At 34.3% G+C, this 25544-nt stretch overlaps 1 protein-coding gene across 3 annotated transcripts in view; it reads right to left on the bottom strand.

The window, feature by feature from the left end:
• The window catches only part of Adgrb3 (adhesion G protein-coupled receptor B3), a 695051-nt gene that overhangs the window by 6559 nt on the left and 662948 nt on the right, over window positions 1-25544 (bottom strand). For all 3 annotated transcript variants that reach the window (XM_058578796.1, XM_058578794.1, XM_058578795.1), the window contains 3 exons: window positions 22516-23159; window positions 9109-9144; window positions 94-198 (listed from right to left, as the gene is read on the bottom strand). In XM_058578796.1, the coding sequence (XP_058434779.1) occupies window positions 94-198; window positions 9109-9144; window positions 22516-23159 (785 nt within the window). The remainder of the gene's footprint in view (window positions 1-93; window positions 199-9108; window positions 9145-22515; window positions 23160-25544) is intronic.

The raw sequence follows: 25544 nt of genomic DNA, 5'->3' as shown, positions 1-25544 counted from the left end.
AGCAGGATTAGGCACCCCTGGAGGCCAACGAGCCTACCAGCAGCCTATGTCCACCGGCATGCACCAGGCTCCCACCAAGCAGAGTATACTCACCAGACTGCTTGTATTTGGTATATCCCGAAATCTGTCCAAAGTTTGAAATTTCTGATTCAGCTCCTGAAACAGTTCCATGTGCCTCTTCCTTGTATGCATGACCTTCTGCAAAAGAAAACAGGATGGCTCTCATTCCCAATTTGATTTATATATTTTAAAAAACTAATATTTTTGATTGAATAATAGGGAAAGCAAGTTCAGTAGGAACCAGGAATCCCAATGAATGCCACAAATGCAAATGACTTGCACCAAATCCTTATATCCAGCATTTTTGAAAAGGAAGAAATGTTTTTTTCTTCCATTTACAAGATTACCCAAAATAGTTTTTCTTGTGGGTGCATTAAAAATGTAACAGTCTTTCCTGTGTGAGATTTTCATCACTCAAAAGTTAAATCTGTTTCACAAAAATTGCTACAATATTTAAAAGATGTTTAAAATTTGGACTTGTAAAGCACCTGAGTCTCTGATGTTTGTCATGGGAAATATTACTTTTTTATGTTTTATTTTTATAAACACTAAAATCCTAGCTGGCTGTACTAAAGGGGGAGCAAAATCCCAGGCCCTGCCATTAAGGCTGACTCAAAGCACTAAAGTGTCTGAAATATATGTAGGATCTAAAACCTTGCATTTTCCATGTGAATAATGATTGAGCTTTGCAGAAGGAAAATCTGACCCATAGGTTTCATATATTTGTATATGAGATGGCACAGAATCTTAAGGTTCAGAACATAAATTATATGGTTGATGAACTTCTAAAATCACTAATATATTGACACCCTCAATCTCTGGTTCTCTCAACTTCATTATAACTAGAAAATGGAATCATAAATAAAAATTACTTGGGGTAAGTATCATGGGCTGAATCTTTTTCTATTATGGAGCATTTAAAAGAGTACTAACAAGGAAGACTTAGATAATAAATTCCTTCTAATCACAAGTGTTATTTAAAAAAAGAAAATAACTTCCTCAATTTTGATTTTTAAGTTATAACTCAAACTTGGTGAGTCTCCAAGATTATGCCTTCATGTTTGTATAAGATTTTACAGATTCTTAAAGCATATGTATCACAACTCACCATTTGCTCATATGGTTTGCACAGGTATATTATATCCATGAATAAACTATGATTTGAACATTTGGTCCATTGTTTTAATTAGCAAATATTTTCAAAGTAGGAATTTGTTTTGAAAAAGAAATATATCTTTGGGGAAAGATCTGTAATGCTTAATTTTCTTCCAAAAAGACACTTTACTTCCTTGAGGGGAAAAAAAGGCATAGAGAAAGGCAAATTCAATCTTTAATATATTACAAAAGCCTATTCTCTCCAATGCAAATTTTAATTTTCTATATTTAATGAATATGTATCTAGGTCATTCACTGTTAGGCTAATTTCTTCTATTTTTACTAGCCTATTTTTATGGGAGAGAATTCTGCCATTTTGTGTCCTACAATAACCAGTTTCCATCTTTGCTTCTCTTAGGGCTCGGAGTTGGCTATTGAATCAGTTGGTTGAGGATGAGAACATGGCAACATTACTCATGATGAGAACATGAAACATAGAAAGCAATTACAGAGTGATTAACTTCCCATCAGTTTTAAAGAGAATACATGAAACAGATTTGCAGGATTTACAGAGAAAAACACCAGGCAAACATAATTTGACTAGTGATGACTGATGGAGATTTATGAGAGGGAGGATTTACATAAGCAACTCAATGGAGGGATTTTGAGGACCATGTAGCTGGCAAATGTAATTCAGTACATTCTGTCCTTGGGGAGGCAAGTACTTCCATGTAGTACCAAGTCCTAAGACACTTATTAAAATGTGGATTTGTTTCACAAGGAATACTTTACAAAGAAAAACAAAACAAAACAAAATAAAAAATGCTGTTAGAATACTGGCTCTGCCTCTAAAAACTCTCATTTTCATAGTAATGAGTATTACAACACAGTTATTTTCTTCTACAGTGCAGTATGAGTGACATCATACCACTGATATTTCTCTAGGCATATTTCATTCTGTTGTTTTTTTATATATATATTTACAAATACCACATATTATGCTAGATTCTAGGTTAATGATAATGAAAAACATTTGATTGAGTTACTGTCCTCTAGTACCTAGTAGTAGTAGCTGAATGGAAGGAATAGGCATTAATTGCATAATAATTCGAAAAATAGAAATTTATAATCATGTTGAAGAAATTATGGTGATACACTGAGAGTAAGTTATAGAGGAATTTGTTAAGATGAATGCAAATAAAGCACATTTAAATTGAAAATCCTCAAATTAGTTATTCCCGTGATCTTATTTGCCTATTTTCTCTTCCATTTTCTTGAATTCAGAGGATTTCTAATCCAATTTTCAATCCTATGCCTGAATTTCCTCTCCTCACTGAGATCTTTACTTTTCAAAGACAAAAAAATTCATTTTCTTCTGAGCTCTGATACCAAAGGCACAGCACCTTTATTTTGAGATAGGCATCTGATGATTTTCTTCTGTGCAGTCTCCATTTATCTGTCAACATATGAGAGCATCCTGTCTTTGTTTTGGGAACTCTCCCTTCCCATGTTGCTGGAAATGTCAATCAAATTCCCTACACTTCCCTGAGCAAGAGTTGAATTATTCCATATCTTTCCAATAGAGTTCTCTGTTAGACAAATATCTCTTCATGTTTCTTATAATCAAATGCCTCTATTATGTAAAGCATGTTTAAGAAGCAAAACAAAGGTCAAATATGTCCCATTATAAAAGAAGTACATTAACTAATTGGAGATTTTGTGGTCATATTCTGATTGAATGAGCAGTATTTTATTCTGAATTGGATGGATTTTATTTTGAGGCATTGGATTAATAGTACATACTAAAAATATACAAGGAGAATCTAAAGTTATGGTAGTTACTAATATTATATAACCAAAATACATTTTAAAATATTTCACTTAGTTTCATGAAAACTATTCTGATAATAAAGCTCAAGAACCTTGAAATGATTATGAAAGCAAATGAAAAATTGGGATGCTGAAATATAGGGCTATTCCTACTTAGAAAAATTAATTGCAAATATATTCTCATGTCAGATAATCATTCTAATTTGAAACTGCAATTTTGATACTGCCAGAAATCACCATGATGGTCTGGCATGCTGGCAGAAGTATCACGTTATTACAGCCATTGACAGCTCACATCTCTGACATGGGCTCAGTTTGATTTTCCATGCACAATTCCTACTTGTTTTTTGACTCAAGTCTTCTAGACTTCACAATGTGGAAGATGGCATTGATAAAAACACCACCTTCAGAGTGAACATTGGAGAGTTTCTAACTCAGCAATATTCTGGGATTAAAGTTCAGCTGTGGTTTTTAGTTTTCACAAATATTGAAGTTTACTTCTTATTTATTCACTCCTATGAATTTTTACTTGTAGTACTCATGCCTTTGATGGTCTTTACCTAATTAGAAGTTTTCATGCTTGTAAATATATTGGTATATTTCCATGACTATTTTTGCATCTTTACTGACTGTAGGGTTTGTCAGTTTACTGTTTTTCTTTTTGTTTGTGTGACTTAAACATCCTGTTCCCCAAAGAAATTGACTTCTATGAAAAACCAATTTAGACTTGTTTTCTAAAATCATGTAATAATGTTAAAACTCAATAAATCTATTCTATTTAAATAAATAAAACCTATTCAGGTTTCTTTTGTTTTAATGCCCATGAAATACTTCTGTGATGAATCTTTTGTAAAAGATATGTGTGTAGTAATGTTCCTTTCCATTCAGATTAACATCATTCAACATTTTGTTTGAAGCTATGTGTGAACCCCTATCCCAATGACCCTTCAACCTTATTGCAAAGAAATGTGCTCTCTGAACAGCTTATTTTATAGGACTTTGTTCTCTCAATTTATTTTTGTAAATCTAAAGAGGTAGTATTTATAACCCCTTAATTGCTGATATTAGAGAAAAAGTGGGAAGTTATGAAGCACATTAATACTTAGGATATAGTGTATGCCCTGAGCATATACTATATCCTAAGAACTCTCCTAGACCCTTTAAGTACCTGAAACATACTAAGTCTGATGGCTCTGGATGCGAGCAAATTTATGTTGAGATCTAAGTTCTATCACTTTTAAGTTGTGTGTCCTGCAGTATGGAATCCAAACTTATTTATCAGCAGTTAAAGTAATCAGACTTACATTTCAGAGTTATTTTGAAGACTTAAACAAGGTTATAAAGCACTTACAACTGAACTATACAGATAAGAGCCACTTAAGAAATGGCAGCCATGATTATCTTTCTTAATTCTCACAATAACCCTGGGAGGTGGGAACCATTATCTCCACGTTAGTGAATGGGAAACTGAACCTCAAGGAGGCTATGGTTCCCAGACAACGGGTGAGAGAGCTGAAATTCTTTCCTAAACCCAACTCAATTCCCTTTGCATGCTGCTATCTTATATGTATCTCATAGATTCGGAAAGTATCTTCTCTTAGGTTATTCAGGTTTGTGATTATGCCCTGTTCAGAAGGAAAATGATCTAGGGTGGTTTAGGTGCCCTCTGTAGTAAGCCCATATTTCCTACAGATGTTGAATACGCTACAATTATCTCAGAGTATTGCAATATCCTATCTTGTCTCTGAACACATCATGGGTAATGACTTATTCATCTTTGTATCCCTGATTCCTAGCACAGTGTCTGGTATTCAGCAAATGCTTAATCAATATGAACTGAACAAATTAAATGACTGGGACAGCAAAAGTATACAGGGAAGGAATTGCCTGCAACATGTTAGGTTATTATAAATTTTGTCTTCTCTGTTTCTATCAAAGAGGTCTCCCCATTGGAAGGAGGGTTCATTTTAATGACTCCAGATAGGAGCCCTTTATCCTCATTCTGAGTCCAGAATTTTCCATACAAGTGCTTCATAAAAGATCTGTAGGTAGTCTTAGAACAAAGTGGTTAGAGGTTTCACATTTAAATTCAGGAGTATAAGTCATAGAGTTGGATTTAAGTCCAACTTAAAAGAGTTATTACTGTATATGAAGTTTTAGAAAACCCAGGGAAATCATTAAGAGAATGGTAGAGAATCTGTTAGGTGTAAACTTTAGAGTTTGAGGCCAGAAATCATGCTTATAGGAATTAGAAGCCAGTTTGGCTGGATTACTTTTTCCAGCTTTAGAATTTTATACATCTACTGCCATTGTCCATATCCATTAGGATAAATCTGTGATTATTTTTCTTCTTTATTGTTTTACATATAAACTCTCCAAGTGAGCTTTTGAAAACTGGTCTTAGATGAATGTCACAATTCACATGTAAGGAAGAAACACATTGAAGGAATTAAGCCTAATTCTTAAAGCTGTATTATAAGAGGGAGATGATTCATGTAACTTTCCTTGGCCAGAGTCCCAATGTGTCTATAAGATGGAACCTGTACCCCATGAGCAATGCCCGACACTACAGGATCTATATTTCAAATATATTCATAAATGAATAAATCTGTACCTAGGCCCTATCTAGACAAAGCGTCTATAAAAAATGAGTTGTATGTTTCATATTTTGTTATAGCTGATCAGGAGTATACTTGGTTGTAAGTACATAATTTTGTAGCTGTTTAAATTTAGTGATATAGAAAAGCTGGATATATTCTAGGCCTAAACTATTCAAAAATTTTGGTCTCCAAAAGTGTCTTCTGACAGTGCCTGATTGCTTAATGGAATGCACTTACTGCTGGGGGTCCGGCACAACAGGAAGGGACCTTTTGCCATCAAGTAGTTTTGAAATCTTAAAGTTTATATTTAGAAATATATATATATATATATATATATATATATATATATATATATATATATATATATATATATATACATATATCTTTGATGCTATAGTTTATCTGTATTTGTAGTGCTCCCTAATTCTTTAAGTTTTTATCTCCCTTCCATTCAGTGGAATTCAATGGAATGTGTTTCATGGTCTTTTACCCTATATTCAATTAAGGACTAAGTTCCATAGATTGTACCCCTATAGTATCCCTTCATCACTTTATTTTCCTGCCACCTCCAGGAAATAGATCTTCATTGCTGCTTCCCTAGATTTAACATTCCTAATTGGTATTTCAATTTCTTCTTTTTTCCTCTACCACAATCTGACCTCCCTATTACTAACATTCATATTCCTAAAGCCCAGATTATAGGAAAGCATTCCTTACTGAAAAGCAAAATTAAAAACAAAAAGCAAATGACAACAACAACAAAACCCAAGCAAAACAAAAAGTAATGAAAGGTTTAACAGCTTTGGGCAGCAGATTAGGTAAAAAAAAATCCTCCTTCCAAACCACAAGACATGGATTTTTTCCTTCCATAGACCCCATATCAGTGAATTTTGACTTGTTTCTTGTTTCTTGATTATGTCACATAATGGCCAACCTCTGTTCTGTGTCTTTTCCTCCTCTGGATTTCTATTTGCTACTTCTGTCTCATTGAGTTATATTTAATTTAACTTGTTGAAGTCCAACATGGCTATCTTTGGCATGCCACATTTATGATTAACCATTTTCTATAATTGGTATAGTATTCAACAGCTTTTTGCTAAAGTAAACTAGATTGCAAAATAATTGCTTTTCATCAATTCAGTTTTATTTTTTTTGTTATTCTCTGCTTGGAGCAGAACATTTGGTCACAGAACATAGGAATATCACTACAGCATTTTCTGAATACTTCCCAGAAAGAATCTATGTTTCTCCATTTTACATACTAGTTCCCCTTTTGTTCTGTTTCCTCCAGAAGTGCTGTGTTGTCCTGGAGATTGGAGAGACAAGATGGCTTTTTTTCTAGGTTTAACATTAACTAGTCATACAAGTTTAATTGTTATATGAGTTGTAACAAGATTATTATTATGTATACATTCTGTGGAGTATGTTAGGCTTAAAGCCTGAAGGGAAGATGCTTCCTGGAACCCAGGAGTCTGTCAGTGGCAAAATGTCTAAGTTGTTAACTATGGTAAAGCCTGCTGAGGGATGGGGTGTCAGGAATCTTGACATCTATTTGATTAATCAAGCCTAAATTTGGAGGGGGCCTTAGGTACTTTCTCAAGGCTATCAACAAAACACAGATTGTATTAAAACTGAAATAGATTAATATGCATATATGAGTATCTGGATAACCCAAGTAATATGTATAACCATGAGGCTCTAATAAAAAAGTCACCAGGATTTAAATATGGCAATAATTTTTCTGAACACAATCTATGAGAGATCCACCACATCCCTGCAATTTCAATTCAGATTAATAGGTGTAGCACTAAGTAGCTGGCACAGAAAGAGAAGTGCTTCGGAATTCCCCCCCCCCCCAAGTTTTCATGCAATAACTAGGAATTGAAGAGCTATAGAAAATGTCAGGGTTCTTGTGTTTCATGTTTTCTCTATTATTTGCAAATATTTTGTTAATACTGTGGTTTTATGTGTGGAATTTGGCCATAGAAAGAAGTATCAGCTTAAGGAAGCTGCTAACAGTTGCCATAGAGAATAGACAAAAAAAGAATGTTTTTTTTTCTGATGCTCCCAGGGACAGTATGATTAGATTTCTTTTCAGTTTTTGTAATTATGTAACTTTGGTTGGCTGCTCTGAAGCTTAATTTTAGATCTAGATTTACTGTATTTTGTCATTAATAATTAGTGGGTTAATTTGCACCTCTTTTCCTTTGAATTAATAACAATTTATTGCTTTCATAAATATATATGTATATGTAATATAAACACTCTACATGTTTTTATATATTTATATATGAACATATATAAATGTATGTATATATACAGGTCCTCTATTTTTGGCTTCCTAAATTCCAAAGAATTAATACAAAAAAGCCTGAAAATATCTGTTCATTAAAAGGCACTAAAGACTCTAAACGTAAGGATTGTTGAATAATTTTTATTTAAATTTGTAGTCTTAGTATTTTATGCTAATAATTTAGAATACAATAAAACATATAGTCTGAATTATAACTGGAAAAAAATTTTTCTTGGACCCTCTTTAGGGTAAAACCATTGTCATCCTTCTAGTAAATAATAAAAGGTTAAGTGTTTATACATTATATGTCATACAATTTGTACTTTCTACATTGTAGAGCTACAACATTCATCTATCTAAACAAAATGATTAAATTAGGAGCTTTCATGTTCTAGAAAGCTTATGTAATTTTACAAATATCAGTTAAGAGAATTGAGTTCTACATATGCATCACAAGGGTACAAATATGCTTGAGAAATTTATATTATATCCAATTATGTCAGCAGGCTATGAATCATATCCAATTATCAAGATGCATAAGTGCATTTTATGTGATGCTTAAACATCATTAATTTTGTGCTTAGCATAAGCTGCTTAAATAGTATGATTTTAGTAACTTGTAGCATCAATATTGCAGCATCAATATAAATTCAATGTAAATTGGAAAATGAAAATCTTCATCTTGTTTATATCTGTGAAAAGGCATTTGCTAAACACAGGAGCACATTGAACTGATGCTTGCTCTTGGAAAAATGAATCTGAATGCACCACAGAGAAACTAAATAGTAGTAATCAGAACACAAAGCAAATGAGTCCCAGAGAAACCTAAGCTAACCAACCTAAGCTCACAGGATCCTCCAGTTAGTTTCCAAGCTAAAACCAAAGAAATTGTCTCAAATATAAAAATCAGGAAACCAACATTCCTAACCCCCCCAAAAATGAATTGATCACGTTCAAATTCTATAATAAACTGACCACCTACCATTTACAAAATAGATAACTTGCTTATTTAGAAAAATGAAATTCAGTTTAGTATACTTAAAATAAAAAGAACATAAAAGTTTTTGTCTATAACTATTTCTATAGTATGGATTATAGTTAAAAACCTTGACTTATTTTATTAAATTTAGCAATACATCTACATACCTGCATAGATTAGTATGTTTAAATAATTACACATCAATTTTTAATTAAACAATTAAGATTTTAAAATAATTTGTAGAAACTTACCTCAAAGTCAAGGTCTGAATATCGTGATTTTCTTCTCTGTTAGTTAGGGATTTAAAAAAAGAGAGAGAACACCAGTAAAGTTATGCTTAATCATTGAATAAAATTAAAGTCGTTATTTTTAATAAAGATAATCCTGTTTCTTTGCTGTACAAATTTTCTTCACATAAGAAAAATTTTCAGATTTTTATGATTTCAAAATATTCCATCTATATCATTCCATTTTTACCTCAAACTTCCTTTAAAGTGATGAGTGTAATAGAATATATTTCATCTTGACTTTTTATTCCTAATTTTCACTAAGGAGAGATGTTTCCCATGAAAATTCACACAATCATTCAATCTTTAAAGAAAACTTTATTTCTACTACAGAAAAACTACAGAGAGGATTCAAAGTTGTATCAGAAAAATCATCTAGGTACCTCAAGACCCCCTCACCAACCAATATCCAGACTCCATTCACCAAATTCTATCTGGCTATCTAAGCCCTGAGTTCTGCGTAAATTTCATTCACACATTTCTCAGAATCTAATAGTCTTTCACAAGCAGAAAGTCCTTCTAATTGCTAATCCTTAGGAATTATTTATTTTAATTCATTGAAACAAAAAATATTCTATATCCCAGCAAAATATTCCAGTGTTCCTTTATGGCCCCAAATCTGTTAAATAGTCTCTGAATATAGTTATATATAGACATGCATTAATGAAATAAATTAATCAAGAAGAAAGTCTGATAAAATCAAGAAATATGATTAAAATGAAATTAATACAATCTCATGTGACAATATGATTTTCATGATGTGAGTAAAAGGAAGGTATTTGAAGCATCTACTCTAGGAAGCCCTAGTCCTAGTGTTCTTAGTAAGATTGATATACAGGGAGATGTCTGTTCCATGTGAAAAAAAAAAAAGCCTCCAAATTTTTAGAGAATATAATGAATTTCTAACATTCATTCTTTTTTTTTTTTTTTTAAGTTGGCTTTTTATTTCTTGGAGGAGTGGGATAAACATGGGAAAATTTAATAAGTATTTAAAACAAATAATAATCAAACTGTGGAAAAACATGTAAATCTTTTAGCAAAATTATGCTTTATTTTTCTCCCTGTTCCCATCTCAACACCTATAATCTTAATTTCACTAACAAGGAATTATACTCAAGACAGGTGGGAGATCCTATTCTCTGTTCCAACTGTTGAGTGTTAGGAGAGGCAGGAAAATACTAGTGTCTTGTATTGAAAACTTTGACTGATTTTCTGCTGCTAGTTTAAAATTGTCATTATAAAACCAGAACCTTCCTGCGTAACCTACTCATTCAAAGTATATATCAATAGAAAGAAGGTGATGTACCAAGAGCTTTTGTTTAAAAAAAGACCTGAAATAATTTTATTTAGGTAAAACTGTTGAAGATTATAATCCAGCCTTCAGAATGTTACCAAAGGAAAAAAAAACTGAACAAAAATTGCTTTATTAAATGGAAACCCAGCATGTTGATCTCACTTGCTCCTTTCCTCCAACAGCACCCTACCCTTGACTGGTGACATCCTGGAAGAAGAAAATGTGTGGGTAGGCATTTAACCCTGCCTTCTTTGTCATCTCCCTGCCTCTATTGTTATCTAACTGTGCTGTAGAAAAATCAGGCTCCAACATCCTGCACCACACTTTGCTGCGATATGCTAGACTAAATGTCAGTGTTTCCATGCCTATCTTGGATGCTTTGCCTTCTTGGCACTGTGACTCAGCAGGACATTTTTGTAAGTGTGTATTAAGCAAAAGTCTTTCTTAATACAGCAAAATTCAATCATGAAAACACTCAGTTTCAAGCAATTATTATAAAACATTAGTCGTAGCTTTTTATTCCATTTGAAAATTAAATAGTGAAATATATATATATTTTTAAAGAAGGGTTCATTAGCTAGAAGAATAAGAGGGCCTTCTGCTGCATGCATTGAGGGTTTCTCACTTGCCAAGGTGATAACAGCCATATGTTGTCCTGTTAGTTTCTGAATGCAAGGCCCTGTTGCCTAAGAACTGAAAATGCTGAGGCATACATGTTGCTAAAGGCTTCATGTTATAGAAGCAATAACAAAAGACAGCAACCTGGGAGAACACCAGAGAAAGATTCTGAGTGTAGATGTCACCTATGTCAATGTGAAATATGGAAATGAAAATGGATACTCCCCTACAAATAGCACTCGTGCACTCTCTCGCTCTCTCTCTCTCTCCTATTTAATTTTATTAAAATTAAATTCTAATATGAAGGTATAGCAGAACTGGCAGTTTTGAAGGATTAGGTCAAGGGATGAACAAATGAAGCAAAAAGATTTTAATCAAAAGAGCTTAAAGGGGAAAAATCCTACATCACATGGAAAATGAACAATATGTTACTGAATGATCAATGGGTTACAGAAGACATAAAGGAAGAAATCAAAAAATTCTTAGAGATAAATGAAAATACAGACACAACATATCGGAATCTATGGGACACAATGAAAGCAGTTTTAAGAGGGAAATTCATCGCTTGGAGGTCATTCCTCAAAAAAAGGAAAAACCAACAAATAAATGAGCTCACACTTCATCTCAAAGCCCTAGAAAAGGAAGAGCAAAACAACAGCAAATGTAGCAGAAGGCAAGAAATAATTAAAATCAGAGCAGAAATCAATGAAATTGAAACAAAAGAAACTATTGAAAAAATTAACAAAACTAAAAGTTGGTTCTTTGAAAAAATAAATAAGATCGACAGATCCTTAGCCATGCTAACGAAGAGAAGAAGAGAGAGAACTCAAATCACTAACATATGGGATGAAAAAGGCAATATCACAACAGACACTACAGAAATACAGAAGACAATTGGAAATTATTTTGAAAACCTATATTCCAATAAAATAGAAGATAGTGAAGACATTGATAAATTCCTTAAGTCATATGATTTGCCCAGACTGAGTCAGGAGGATACTCACAACTTAAACAGACCAATAACAATAGATGAAATAGAAGAAGCAATCAAAAGACTTCCAACCAAGAAAAGCCCAGGACCGGATGGGTATACAGCGGAGTTTTACAAAACCTTTAAGGAAGAATTAATACCAATACTTTTCAAGTTATTTCAGGAAATAGAAAAAGAAGGAGCTCTGCCAAATTCATTCTATGAGGCCAACATCACCCTGATTCCGAAACCAGACAAAGACACCTCAAAGAAAGAAAACTACAGACCAATATCCCTGATGAACATAGATGCAAAAATCCTCAATAAAATTCTGGCGAATCGGATACAAAGGCACATCAAAAAAATTGTGCACCATGATCAAGTAGGATTCATCCCTGGGATGCAAGGATGGTTCAGTATACGGAAATCAATAAATGTTATTCACCGCATCAATAGACTTAAAAATAAGAACCATATGATCATCTCAATAGACGCAGAAAAAGCATTCGACAAAGTACAGCATCCCTTTATGTTCAAAACATTAGAAAAACTAGGGATAACAGGAACTTACCTCGACATTGTAAAAGCTATCTATGCTAAGCCTCAGGCTAGCATCATTCTCAATGGAGAAAAATTGAAGGCATTCCCCCTAAAATCTGGAACAAGACAGGGATGCCCTCTATCACCACTTCTATTCAATATAGTTCTCGAAACACTGGCCAGAGCAATTAGACAGACGAAAGAAATTAAAGGCATAAAAATAGGAAAGGAAGAACTTAAATTATCACTATTTGCAGATGACATGATTCTATACCTAGAAGACCCAAAAGGGTCTACAAAAAAACTACTAGAACTAATAAATGAATTCAGCAAAGTGGCAGGATATAAAATCAACACGCATAAATCAAAGGCATTTCTGTATATCAGCGACAAAACTTCTGAAACGGAAATGAGGAAAAACACTCCATTCACAATATCCTCAAAAAAAATAAAATACTTGGGAATCAACCTAACAAAAGAGGTGAAAGATTTATATAATGAAAACTACAAAACCCTAAAAAGAGAAGTAGAAGAAGATCTTAGAAGATGGAAAAATATACCCTGTTCATGGATAGGCAGAACTAACATCATCAAAATGGCGATATTACCAAAAGTTCTCTATAGGTTTAATGCAATGCCAATCAAAATCCCAACGACATTTCTTGTAGAAATGGATAAAGCAATCATGAAATTCATATGGAAAAATAAAAGACCCAGAATAGCAAAAGCAATTCTAAACAGGAAGTGCGAATCAGGCGGTATAGCGATACCAGACTTAAAACTATATTACAGAGCAATAGTAACAAAAACAGCATGGTACTGGTACCAAAACAGGAGGGTGGACCAATGGTACAGAATAGAGGACACAGAGACTAATCCACAAAGCTACAACTATCTTATATTTGATAAAGGAGCTAAAAGCATGCAATGGAGGGAGGATAGCATCTTCAACAAATGGTGCTGGGAAAACTGGAAATCCATATGCAACAAAATGAAACTGAATCCCCTCCTCTGGCCATGCACAAAAGTTAACTCAAAGTGGATCAAGGAGCTAGATATCAAATCAGAGACTCTGCGTCTGATAGAAGAAAAAGTTGGCTCCGATCTACATATTGTAGGGTCGGGCTCCAAATTCCTTAATAGGACACCCATAGCACAAAAGTTGATAACAAAAATCAACAAATGGGACTTACTTAAACTGAAAAGTTTTCTCTCAGCAAGAGAAACAATAAAAGAGGTAAATAGGGAGCCTACATCATGGGAACAAATTTTTACTCCTCACACTTCAGATAGAGCCCTAATATCCAGAGTATACAAAGAACTCAAAAAATTAAACAATAAGAAAACAAATAACCCAATCAACAAATGGGCCAAAGACCTGAACAGACACTTCTCAGAGGAGGACATACAATCAATCAACAAGTACATGAAAAAATGCTCACCATCTCTAGCAGTCAGAGAAATGCAAATCAAAACCACCCTAAGATACCATCTCACTCCAGTAAGATTGGCAGCCATTATGAAGTCAAACAACAACAAGTGCTGGAGAGGATGTGGGGAAAAGGGTACTCTTGTACATTGCTGGTGGGACTGCAAACTGGTGCGGCCAATCTGGAAAACAGTATGGAGACTCCTGGGAAAGCTGGGAATGGAACCACCATTTGACCCAGCTATTGCCCTTCTTGGACTTTTCCCTGAAGACCTTAAAAGAGCGTACTACAGGGATACTGCTACATCGATGTTCATAGCAGCACAATTCACAATTGCTAGACTGTGGAACCAACCCAGATGCCCTTCAATAGATGAATGGATAAAAAAAATGTGGCATTTATACACCATGGAGTATTACGCAGCACTAAAAAATGACAAAATCATAGAATTTGCAGGGAAATGGATGGCACTAGAGCAGATTATGCTTAGTGAAGCTAGCCAATCCCTAAAAAACAAATACCAAATGTCTTCTTTGATATAATGAGAGCAACTAAGAACAGAGCAGGGAGGAAGAGCAGGAAGAAAAGATTAACATTAAACAGATACATGAGGTGGGATGGAAAGGGAGAGAAAAGGGAAATTGCATGGTAATGGAGGGAGACCCTCATTGTTATACAAAATTACATATAAGAGGTTGTGAGGGGAATGGGAAAATAAACAAGGAGAGATATGAATTACAGTGGATGGGGTAGAGAGAGAAGATGGGAGGGGAGGGAGGGGGGATGGTAGAGGATAGGAAAGGTAGCAGAATACAACAGTTACTAATAGGGCATTATGTAAAAATGTGGATGTGTAACCGATGTGATTCTGCAATCTGTATTTGGGGTAAAATTGGGAGTTCATAACCAACTTGAATCTAATGTATGAAATATGATATGTCAAGAGCTTTATAATGTTTTGAACAACCAATAAAAAAAATTAAAAAAAAAAAAACAAAAGAGCTTAAAGGTGGCGGGATGGTAGTGGATGTAAAATAAAGCAAAATGGACTTAGAAATTAGAGTGGGGGAAAATGTGTCTGATATTTAAAGTCCAAAGGAGATAAATATTTGAATCATTTTATTCAGGTCCCTACAATACTGACTGAATGTTTCAACCTTTTGTAGTTTATAAAGTGCTTTCACACTTGAACATGTTAGCCACGCATTTTATGCATATGTAAAACTGAGGCCAGTAGAGTTAAAATAATTTTCCCACTTCATCTGGGTGGTTAGAAAATGAGCTGGGATTCTAAGGGAGATCTTCCAGCTGCAAGTTCAGCTTTTCCCCCATTATCTCTTATTTTCTCAGAGACACTAGATAATATTTTACTGCCAGATGACTTGTGCTCATTGTTCCTAGAACTCAACAATAATGGCATTTGAGAACCCAGGCAGTAAGGAATGATAGTAATAGGGCTGAGATGTTTTCTAACCTGAAGGCAAGGACAAACAGATCAGCTTTTGCATGTGTATTGCATTTTGAAGAATAAAAAGATCCGTATGATATTCATTTCACAGGAAATCGGTGTTGAGTAAAATAACTTAAAAAATCATTTTAATATGATATGGGTTATGAGAAATGCTACAATGGTGAAGAGTAGCAGGTGTTTCCACTCTCAGATATGACTCTCCCATTGCAAAATCTAGCTTATCTTAAAGAAGTATCAGACCCTGGGAAATTGGTGGTGTAAGGAGAAACCAGAATGTCCACTTTTGTTTAGTCTTGGTCTATTTCCACATTTGGTATACAATGCAGCATTTCTGAAAGTCTTTCAAAGCACTTAGGTTTGCTGAAACTGTGAATAACTTTACATTGTTATTCAAATATTCTGAGCTCTGTGGAATGACATCATAAGGTACGAAAGTGGTTAGAAATAATGTTTAATACAATTTAAAAATGAGAATCAACTATGAAAAGTGATTGTTATTGTTTTATATGAGGTGTACCCCAATAGTTCAATAGACAAAGCAAGAAGTTTTGGAGGAGAAATGATAGGGTTATAGCCTGAACCTAATCAGCAAATTAATCCCTGATGGGATTAAATGAGTGGTGACTGGAGGCTTGTGGGTGTGGTTCTTTGGGTGTGTGGCTATGGGGTATATAGTTTGTGTTTGTTAAGTAGAGATCTCTCTCTGCTTTCTGATCATCATGTGAGCTGCTTGCCTCTGTCATACTCTTCTGCTGTGTTCCTCCTCACCTTGAGCTCTGAGGAATGGAGCTGGCCTTCTAGACTGGGACCTCTGAAACCGCAAGCCCCCAAATAAACTTTTCCTCCTCTCCAATTGTTCTGGTCAGTCACAACAGCAAAAAAGGTGAATAAAACAGTGATCAAGCCATAACAATTTTTCTGATGTTGATAATTGAAAAAAAAAATGTTACATGTAAATTTCAAATAAGCCAGTGTAATATTAAAATATTTTATGAAGATATAATACATATTCTTGATTTCCCAAATAATTTGAAGTAAGTAATCCTTTTTGTCTTAGTACATGATGTTTCTTCTGTGCTGTTTCCTCTTCCTAATTTCCCACTTAAAACTCACCCCAACTTGTATTCTATTCTTAAGACTCCATTCAAACTTTTCTTGTCAAAGGTCGCTAATGAGCTCCATTTGGTCAAATACCAAGGTCAATTTTCCATCCTCATCTTATTAGACTCTCAGAAGCTTTTGAAAGTTAATCACTTCCTCATTAAAATACTCATCATCTCTCAGCTTTTGCTTTTTCTTTCTTCCCTTCTCTCATTTACTGCAGCTCATTTTCAAGTTCCTTTGTTGGCTCTTCCTCATTTTTCGGCTTTCTAAATGACAAATTTCTGAGTTCTTTATTATCTAATATTCTTCCTGGATAACACAATTCATCCCCAGGAACTCTACACTTGCAGTTTCTTTAGCCTAAAACTTTATCTTACCCTCCAGTTCCTCATAAGTCATGCTTTTTCTCAAATAAGATTTCTTACTGCTTTATACTTCCAAAGACTTTACCTACCACCATGTCTAATGAAGTCTTTCCTTCACATTGCATGATCATTAACGGATACAGCATAATGTTTTAAATTACTCTTTTTTAAAAAAGGTTTGTTGGCTGTCTCTCTGTAGAGTTTATTCTCTCTCAGGGCTGGATCCATGTCTATCTTAACCATTTATGTATCTTCAGCATCTAGCAGAGGGTATGGCACATTCATGAAATTATAATAGACCAATGATTTAAGGAGCTGAAATATGGCAGCCAGAAAAGTTCAAAAGAATGTGACTTTTTGCTCTTGTTTTGTTGTAGTTGCTTTTCTCAGGAATGTTCTTGTATAATTCAGGTAAGCAAATGGACTATATACACAAAGGAAAGCATTTCAAATAGATTGATGGACAGTCAAGAGAATCAACACAGTTTACAGGAAGGCAAGCTTATCACTGGTAGAAGGGAGAAATTCTTTAGCATTATTTAAAAGTCAGAAAATACACCATAGTGTCAGGATACTCAGAGTAATACTTAGGGAGCACATGCAGAGAAGCAACTCAGCACTTCTAACCCTTGTAAAATGATGAATAATTTCTCAGAGGAAATGCTTCATTGTTTGTGTCAATGTAAATTAAGCTGGACAAGACACTAGAAGATTCACAGCAAGTAATAAATTCCACTGACTAATGAATGGCAATATGACCACTATTAAAAGTTTCTATTATGGGTGAACAAAGAACTCACTCACAAGGAGAAAGCTTTGATAGCAAATTCATTAAAAATAGCTGTGGTAATGATTTCTGAAAGTAATTAGTTTTCTAAAATGATTTTTATTCAGGATAATTTTGTTTGTATACCTATATAAAAGATAAAATTCCCTAATTCAGGAGCACAAACAAAGAAGTGAGAAAGGGAAAGCCTTCCTTTCATCAGACCTACATGAGAAAAATATAAAAAAGAAAAACTTGTTTCTGTCCATGGTCAGTTTTATAATGGTTTCTGTTAGTGACAGAGACTCCTGGTTCCCAAGTGAGGCCATAACATTTTGTCTAATATCCTGAATCGATTTAATACAGCCTTCAAGCTTCTTTGCAGAAATTCAGGGCATAATGGTAATGACATAATAATAACACAACCTTACATCTCAAGTGCTCCTTACAATTTTCAAAGGTTTTCATGTACATTACACAATTTGATTCTCACAACAGCCATAAGGGAGGCACCTATGAAGTGACTTTATCGCTAAAATATTTTACCTTTAAAAACCATTATGCTGAGAGCTCTATAATTCATGTCCAGAGAAAAGCAGTGTATAAAAATTTAGCCTAGAATGTATCTCATTCCACCCATTTAAAAATTGAGGGTGACTGATCTGAGAATGTTTTCAGTGATACAGGTAATTTTAAATATAAATAGAATAGCAAAACGCACTGGTTTTGATAAAATAATTTTGTAACGTACTATCTAACCTTTATTGGTTATTCAAATATCTTAATTAATAAGAAAAATTAAGGCAAGATTTGTCAGAACAACAGAAAACATTTAATGTATTTATATTTGAGCAAAATGTTCCACAAGAATTCAAATAATAGAGGAGCTAAGAAGACGCATACTGAACTATGGGGTAAGCAAGGCATTAGCAGAAGTAGCCAGTGTGCCCCCTAAGATGGACAGACAAAGGGAGATGGCAATGTAATTTGAGCCCAGGGATTGGAATACCTGGCAGAAGCAGGAAGTGCCCTGGGAGCTGCAGCTAGAGAGACACAAGGTGCAGCCTCAAAGCAGAAAGAGCAGGATAAAACTAGTTTCTGTCTTTTCCCCAACCCCCATCCTCTTCCCAGTGCTTCCTGTTTGACTGAATCTAACCAGATGTCTGTGACATAGCCCTGTATTAACCCAGAGCTATACAGGGAAAAGAGGTGAAGAGTGGATCATATGCCAAACAGGCCTAGGACATGCCCAGTTACAGGCTATTGAATAAATATTTTTCAATGATTCAAAGGAAAGTACAAACCTGCCGTCTTACAATAGTACACTCATAATTTTTCAGAAAATAAATCAGTAGAATTATAATCCAAGATTTAAAAGTTGTCATATGCATGAGAACCACCATCCCTCTTTTGTTCCCTTATTCCACATTAAAAAAAAAAAAAAAAATTTTTTTTTTCCTGCCTACACACACCATGGACTTGCCACACTTCATTAACTAATTGAAGGTGAATGACTTAAAGTGCTGATTATAATTTCATTCTTAACCTCACTCAAAGTGGCTAGAGGACTTCTAGGACTTGAACCATTGTGAAAAAAAAATCTGCCATATTAATACTGCAATTATTCCATACTTAGAGGAACTTGAAACCTGAAAATTTCAGAATTGCTTAACAAGTCCATTCTGGGAATGACCAGAGTGAGGAAGACAAAAAATTTCAAGAAATAAAGAAAAAAGGTAATAGTGGGCATGGAGATAACCTAGATACACTTTTATACTCAGAAACTTCATGAATCTGTTCATTGTTTTACATCCAATACCTGGGGGTGAAGTGAACAAACTCCCCTGGGGCTGGAGACTCTCCTGCTGGCACTGCGTTTCCTGAGAGCCTCCTCCTTTCCTTGTTGCCTCCTGCTAACTTGAATAAACACTTCCACCCACTCACCCCCTCCAGTCTCTCTGGCTTTCTTTTTATTTTCTACCTCCACTCCTGTTTTTTCTCACTTGCACTTTTCTCATGGATACTGAATTCAGTGCTATGGCTGGGAGATTTTACCCACTTCTTTTGATGTTGGCAATTTGTGAAAACCCACTCTTTTGGAGTCCCATTCCTAAATCAATATACCCATCTTTATAATATATCCTTGAAAAGATCATGAGGCACCTGGCCATCTTCTGCTATGCCAGCTCCCCAGGGTGAATGTTCCTGTGGGTTTAATCTCCCTTCTCACTAAGAGGTGCCAAAGACCCAAATTGTTTTATTTCTGTAGGCTTCATCTAATCCACATGTTCACTTACTTTTGTCTTTCTATTATCTTCCAAGACCTAAGAAACTTCATGACTACTGTTGATTCCCACACTGCATGAGGATGCTCCAGTCATCCTTCTGCTTTTCCTCTATCATTGTCAAAATATCATCTTCCTCACTGTTGGGCCTGCAGATGCCACCTAACAAAGCTGAAGACTCTACCAGATAATGCATTGCTCAGGTCAAAAAGAAAATCACGCCACTGATATTTTATCTCCATGGATCTCAGCCCCATCTCTGAAATCTGTGAGCTGTACGTACTTACAGGACAGAAAAGGACTTTATCCATTTTGTGTTATACTCATCATAAGACTAAGTGTCTATCAGGGGTTAAAAAGAACATTAAAGTTTTCTTCATGCTAATGTTCAGGCTCATTACTGCCTCTTCTGGACAGCATAGATTTGATCAGGACAGAAAGATTCTACTCCTAGATTTGCTACGTACTGTCTCTGTAACCTTGAACAAATGACTTTCCATTGAAGATTAAAACAATTTATCCATTGCACAGAGGGCTTGTGAAGATTAATTAATTCATATTTTTCAGGTGGTTTGAGGATCCGCTAATGAAAGATGCTATATAAATGCTAATTTTTATTATTCATCCTCACATATATACGTTCTTTTTCAGTTGTCTTCTAAAATGGTCACCCTAAGCAATTATTAACTATTATGGTTGTTAAAGAATGGAAATGAAGAACTAAATTTTCATTCTGAATCCTGAGTTTCCTTTCTTTTCAAGATGTAAGTCTGTAATCTGTAAGTCATTTAAATGCAGATCTTTTGGTGAGTCACAGTTACATATGATGCTTATACTTCATTATAAGCACACAGAGATTTGGAAAAATTACAAACTGAACAAAGCAGTACCTGGAAAATACAGTCTATTGTCCCAGCACACATAGTCTGTACAATATCAAGTCCAGGGAGGCTTGGGGACTTTTAAGTGCTAAACATTTTTACAACAACCAAAATACTTTAATGAAATTCCATTCAAATCTCTTTAGTGCCTTTAAAAACGCCATTCTAAATGTAAAACTTCCATATGGTCATTACAATTGCTTTTGATATTATGTTATTATATGCACAGTCACTGAAATTCCTCTTAAATACTTTTGTGATTTTTCATGAACATTTTGTAGTTTGTGATTAGGGAAACAGTAGTGACTTGGTGAATTCAGAAGAATAGAATGCTTTTGTCCAAAGAAAAGTTCTGACCACTCTGGAGTTGAACTTGATTGACCTCAGTGCCCCTGTCCATGCCTTTGGTTCTGGGAAATGACTCCTATCTGGTTAGCCTCAGAAACCCTGTTCTGCTTGAAGATGATACAGAACTTAGGACTTTCTCTTAAACTCTATTCATATTCCCATTTTGGTCTAGAATTTTCTCAATCTAGTTGAGAAAATCCTTAAATTATTCAGCATGTTTCTTTATCCTCTCAAGATGTCTCTTTATTATGATGGACCAGAAGGCATGGGTTTTGGGGAAAATGAAGAAGCAATTATCTCTAAGCTCTTTTGGACACTGAAGAGCAGGCAACCAAAGATAGTGTCTTTCTCTAAATATTGTCTTATACAATAATCTACTAATTAAAACAATTGGCAATAAGTCAAGAAGAATGCATAAATTACATTGTATACTGAACATATATTCCCATAACAGGCTTACAGTAAAACTTCAAGGTAAAGGATATAAAAGCCACATACAAATCAATAAGAGAATATATGTCAGTAGAAAATAAGACCTTATATGTCTTGGATCTTAATTGATTCTAATACAATTTGAATTGTTGGCTACTGTCTATGTTGAGCAGAGAAAAGCTGAGAGACGTTTACTTTTTTACTTCTATTGGACTTATGAAGCACAAAGGCCATGTGGTTGGGCCTCAGAATCCTGATTCTTAGATGTTTACATTATATCTTTTTTGTTAATTCATAATTTAAGGCCAAAATTTCAGTTGTCATCATCTGTAAGAGTTAGAAGCAAAACATTTACTCTGAAAAATTATGTAATGTAATAATAATTTATTTAAAAAATCAGTGTGATGGTGGGACTCAGAGAAACATTCTAGTTTCATTATTTTTAACAGGTGCCCTTATACAAAAATAACCCAGATCTTGGTTTAACTTTGTAATGCCATCCAGATACAACTTTATCCACCAAAAAAGACCTCTGGTACCTAAGAAATAACAGGAGGATTTTCTATTTTTTTTCTTTATGAGTGTTTGACTTGATTCCCATTACAAAAGAATTATGACTGGGAGGTATCATTTTGAATATAGTGGAATCTTTAGTTTTTAAGATCATCTTGAATAAGGATTCTGATGAACTACTAGAAAAACCCTATGTCCAGAATCTGGAATCTAAATATTCTAATGCCAAACATTCTTAATATGACACATATCCCGAATAGCTAAGTCCTTCTCCAACACCAGTGTCCCATGAATATATATGTCACATACATATATGTCATATATCAAAGAAAGATTTAACTTCTTATTGCTCACCTCTAGAGAACTCATGGATATCGTTGATCCAGTTTCACTTCTTGATAGTCCTGCATTATCATCCAACTCAGAGGCCATGAAATTCTTCACAGCTGTGCGAGGCTCAAAGGGCAAATTCTGCATATGTTCCTGGGGTGCAAGATGTTGCTCTAAGTTCATATTGAACTGGTCCATTACAGGGGGATTCATATTGAATTCAGGATTCACTTTGTAGTGCAATAACCTTTCATGCGGCAAGGTTTCCATGCCAATATTCATTTTGCTTTCCTCTTTCATTGATGGCTGGGTATTTACAGAACTTCTGGGCATCACAATATAGTCACTTTCCATCATTCTTTCTTGAGGATGGACGATGTCCATATCGGCCCCTCTTAAATTGTCATCTGTACATAAGTACACAGTTCTCCGCAATTCACTGTTCTCTTTTTTCAAACATTGATTACCCAGCTCATTCATACTCATGGGCATATGCAGGCCTGTGGGTTGCTGGATGATGACTTTGGAAATTACATTTCCTGGCAATGTTGAATAGCTCAGCCCTTCAGGGTTTGTTCCCTTTTCTTCCTCATCGTCATTTAGAGAAATCCTGGAGAGTGTTCCTGTTATTGTTGCTGCTCGGCAAGGGCCAATATCCTTATGAAGAACTGTGAATTAGGGTATGATATTTCATAAAAGAAAAGTTAGTGCTTATTATTGTATGCTATTATCTCTCCTCCCACTAAATTGCTTTAATACATTTAAAAACAATCATTTAAGAAGTTATAAATCTACTTGTTTGCTCATAGTCCTGATTACTCAGTTCTTACTGATTCTGTCAAGCTCTCATAGCTCACTGGGAGCCCATAGTCAAAGCATGTCCGAAAGCTGAGTAACTAGCTTTCAAACACCTCAGCTCTCTGTCCTTCAACAGCTATATGTGACTTTTCAAGGGACAGGTAGATTACCAGAGAAGTTTACTCCATCAATCTACTCCAAAAGAGTTTATGAAATTATGGATATATTCACATAAATTTGATTTCTTTTAAAGGCTTTCCCCCTAAACTGCTGGAGAAGTTTTATTAAAATATTTCTTGAAAGAGATAACCAGTGGGAACTTTATCCTACTGAGTTAGAAATCCTCCAAAAATTATGCATGTTGAAAATTAACCAGCATTTATCCATTGAAGTGTCTGTGGTAAAGGAAGATATAGGATTGAAAAGAATCTGTCCCATTAAGCTACATATAGGAGGCGAAAAAAGGACTGTCGTTATCATTGTCTTCTTTTTTACAAGATCAATCTGGAGGTGAAAATCCCTTGAAAAGAAGGCCAGGTGTTAAAATTGAGTTCAAGCAGAAAAAAAAAAACCAAAAAACTATATAAGTCATTCTATTTGAAACATTCAAAAAAAAAATAAGTTATTTAGGGAAAAAAATGGGGGTGGGTGGGATATGATCACCTGTGATATAAAAAGGAACAAAATGAAAAACAAACCAACCCAAACTAAAGCAAACAAACCAAAAAGGGTTCAGAATTCTTTATTGAAATATATTTTACTTTTTCCTACTTTTTTTTGGCCTCTATATAAAAAGAAAAAAAATGTTTTGTGGATAATAGAGGTAGAATATCTTAAAGCATGCTTAACTATGTACAATTACCTGTTTTAAGTATAAAGAAAAAAATGCTAAAAAAATATTATTGGTAAATTTGGTATTGAAAAGCCAAGATTTGCCATGCACCATGGCACATGCCTGTAATCTCAGTCACTCAGGAGGCTGAGACAGGAGGATCACAAGTCTCAGGCAAGCCTCAGCAACTTAGAGAGGCTCTGATTAAAAATAATTAAAAAATAATAATAAAAAGGACTGGAGATTTAGTTCAGTGGTAGAGCACCCCTGGCTTGGATCCCAGGGGTCAAAGGGGCTGAGGATGTGGCTCAAGCGGTAACTCGATCGCCTGGTATGCGCGGGGCATTGCACTGGGTTTGATCCTTAGCACCACATAAAATAACATTTAAAAAAGATGTTGTGTCCACCAAAAACTGAAAAATAAACATTAAAAATTCTCTCTCTCTCTTTTCTCTCTCTTAAGAAAAAAAAAAAAAAAAGAATTGACCTCAGCAAGAGTTGGCACAAGGTAAATGGTGACAGCAACCTTGTCTACAATGTAGAGCAACCTCATTTAAAATTTCACTAGGTATAGATAACTACCGAATAAATAATAATATAGAATTGGTTTATAAAACCAGGAATAATTTTAGATATATTGAATTTTACTCATTATCATCCAGTTTTCAAGTAGAATGATAACTATTCTGCATTAACACAGAGGTGCAAAAGTAGGAGATTATTTACAAAGAAAAGACACTTTCAAGATAATTTCAAAACATATACCACTCATGTGGTATCTTAGCTGTAGAGATTTTACATCTAGTTATTTTATTATTATCTCTTTATTTTACACACGAAGAAACCATGATACATCTACACTTCTGTACTTTTTACTAATCCACAATATAGTTGTGGATTTTTGTACTTTGCCATTGGTCTTGTATGTGAAAGATGTTTAATGACTACATTTTAAGAAGTTATTTCTAAGCCTCTTAAAATAATAATATATCAGTAATGAATTGTGATTTTTCAGAAGTGATTATAAATGAAAACATTAAATGGCAAAGTATGTTAAATCAATAGTAAAATACATTTAGGGGGCTGGAGTTGTGACTCAGCGGTAGAATGCTTGCCTAGCACGTGCAAGGTGCTGGGTTCATTCTTCAGAACCACATAAGAATAAATAAATTAAATAAAGTTATTGCGTCCAACTACCACAAAAAAATTACTTAAAAAATACATTTAAAACATTTCCAAAGTCAGGGAAGAAAACACTTAGTTTTTTATAAAAAATAATTCCAAACTTATAGCAGCAGAATTTAGAGGAAAGTTATGGAAATATATCATACTGTATTAAGGATGTATTATTAACTTCATATTTTTATTACTACCTTGTAAACTATAAAGGAAGTCTTCATACTGAGTATTGACTTTATAAAGA

Source organism: Marmota monax, unplaced genomic scaffold (assembly GCF_021218885.2).
Source record: "Marmota monax isolate L192 unplaced genomic scaffold, Marmota_monax_Labrador192_F-V1.1 WCK01_AAM20220418_F8-fsc00091, whole genome shotgun sequence".
Classification (NCBI taxonomy): domain Eukaryota; kingdom Metazoa; phylum Chordata; class Mammalia; order Rodentia; family Sciuridae; genus Marmota; species Marmota monax.
The sequence above is the reverse complement of the archived record's forward strand: the minus strand, read 5'-3'. Positions and strand labels throughout refer to the sequence as shown.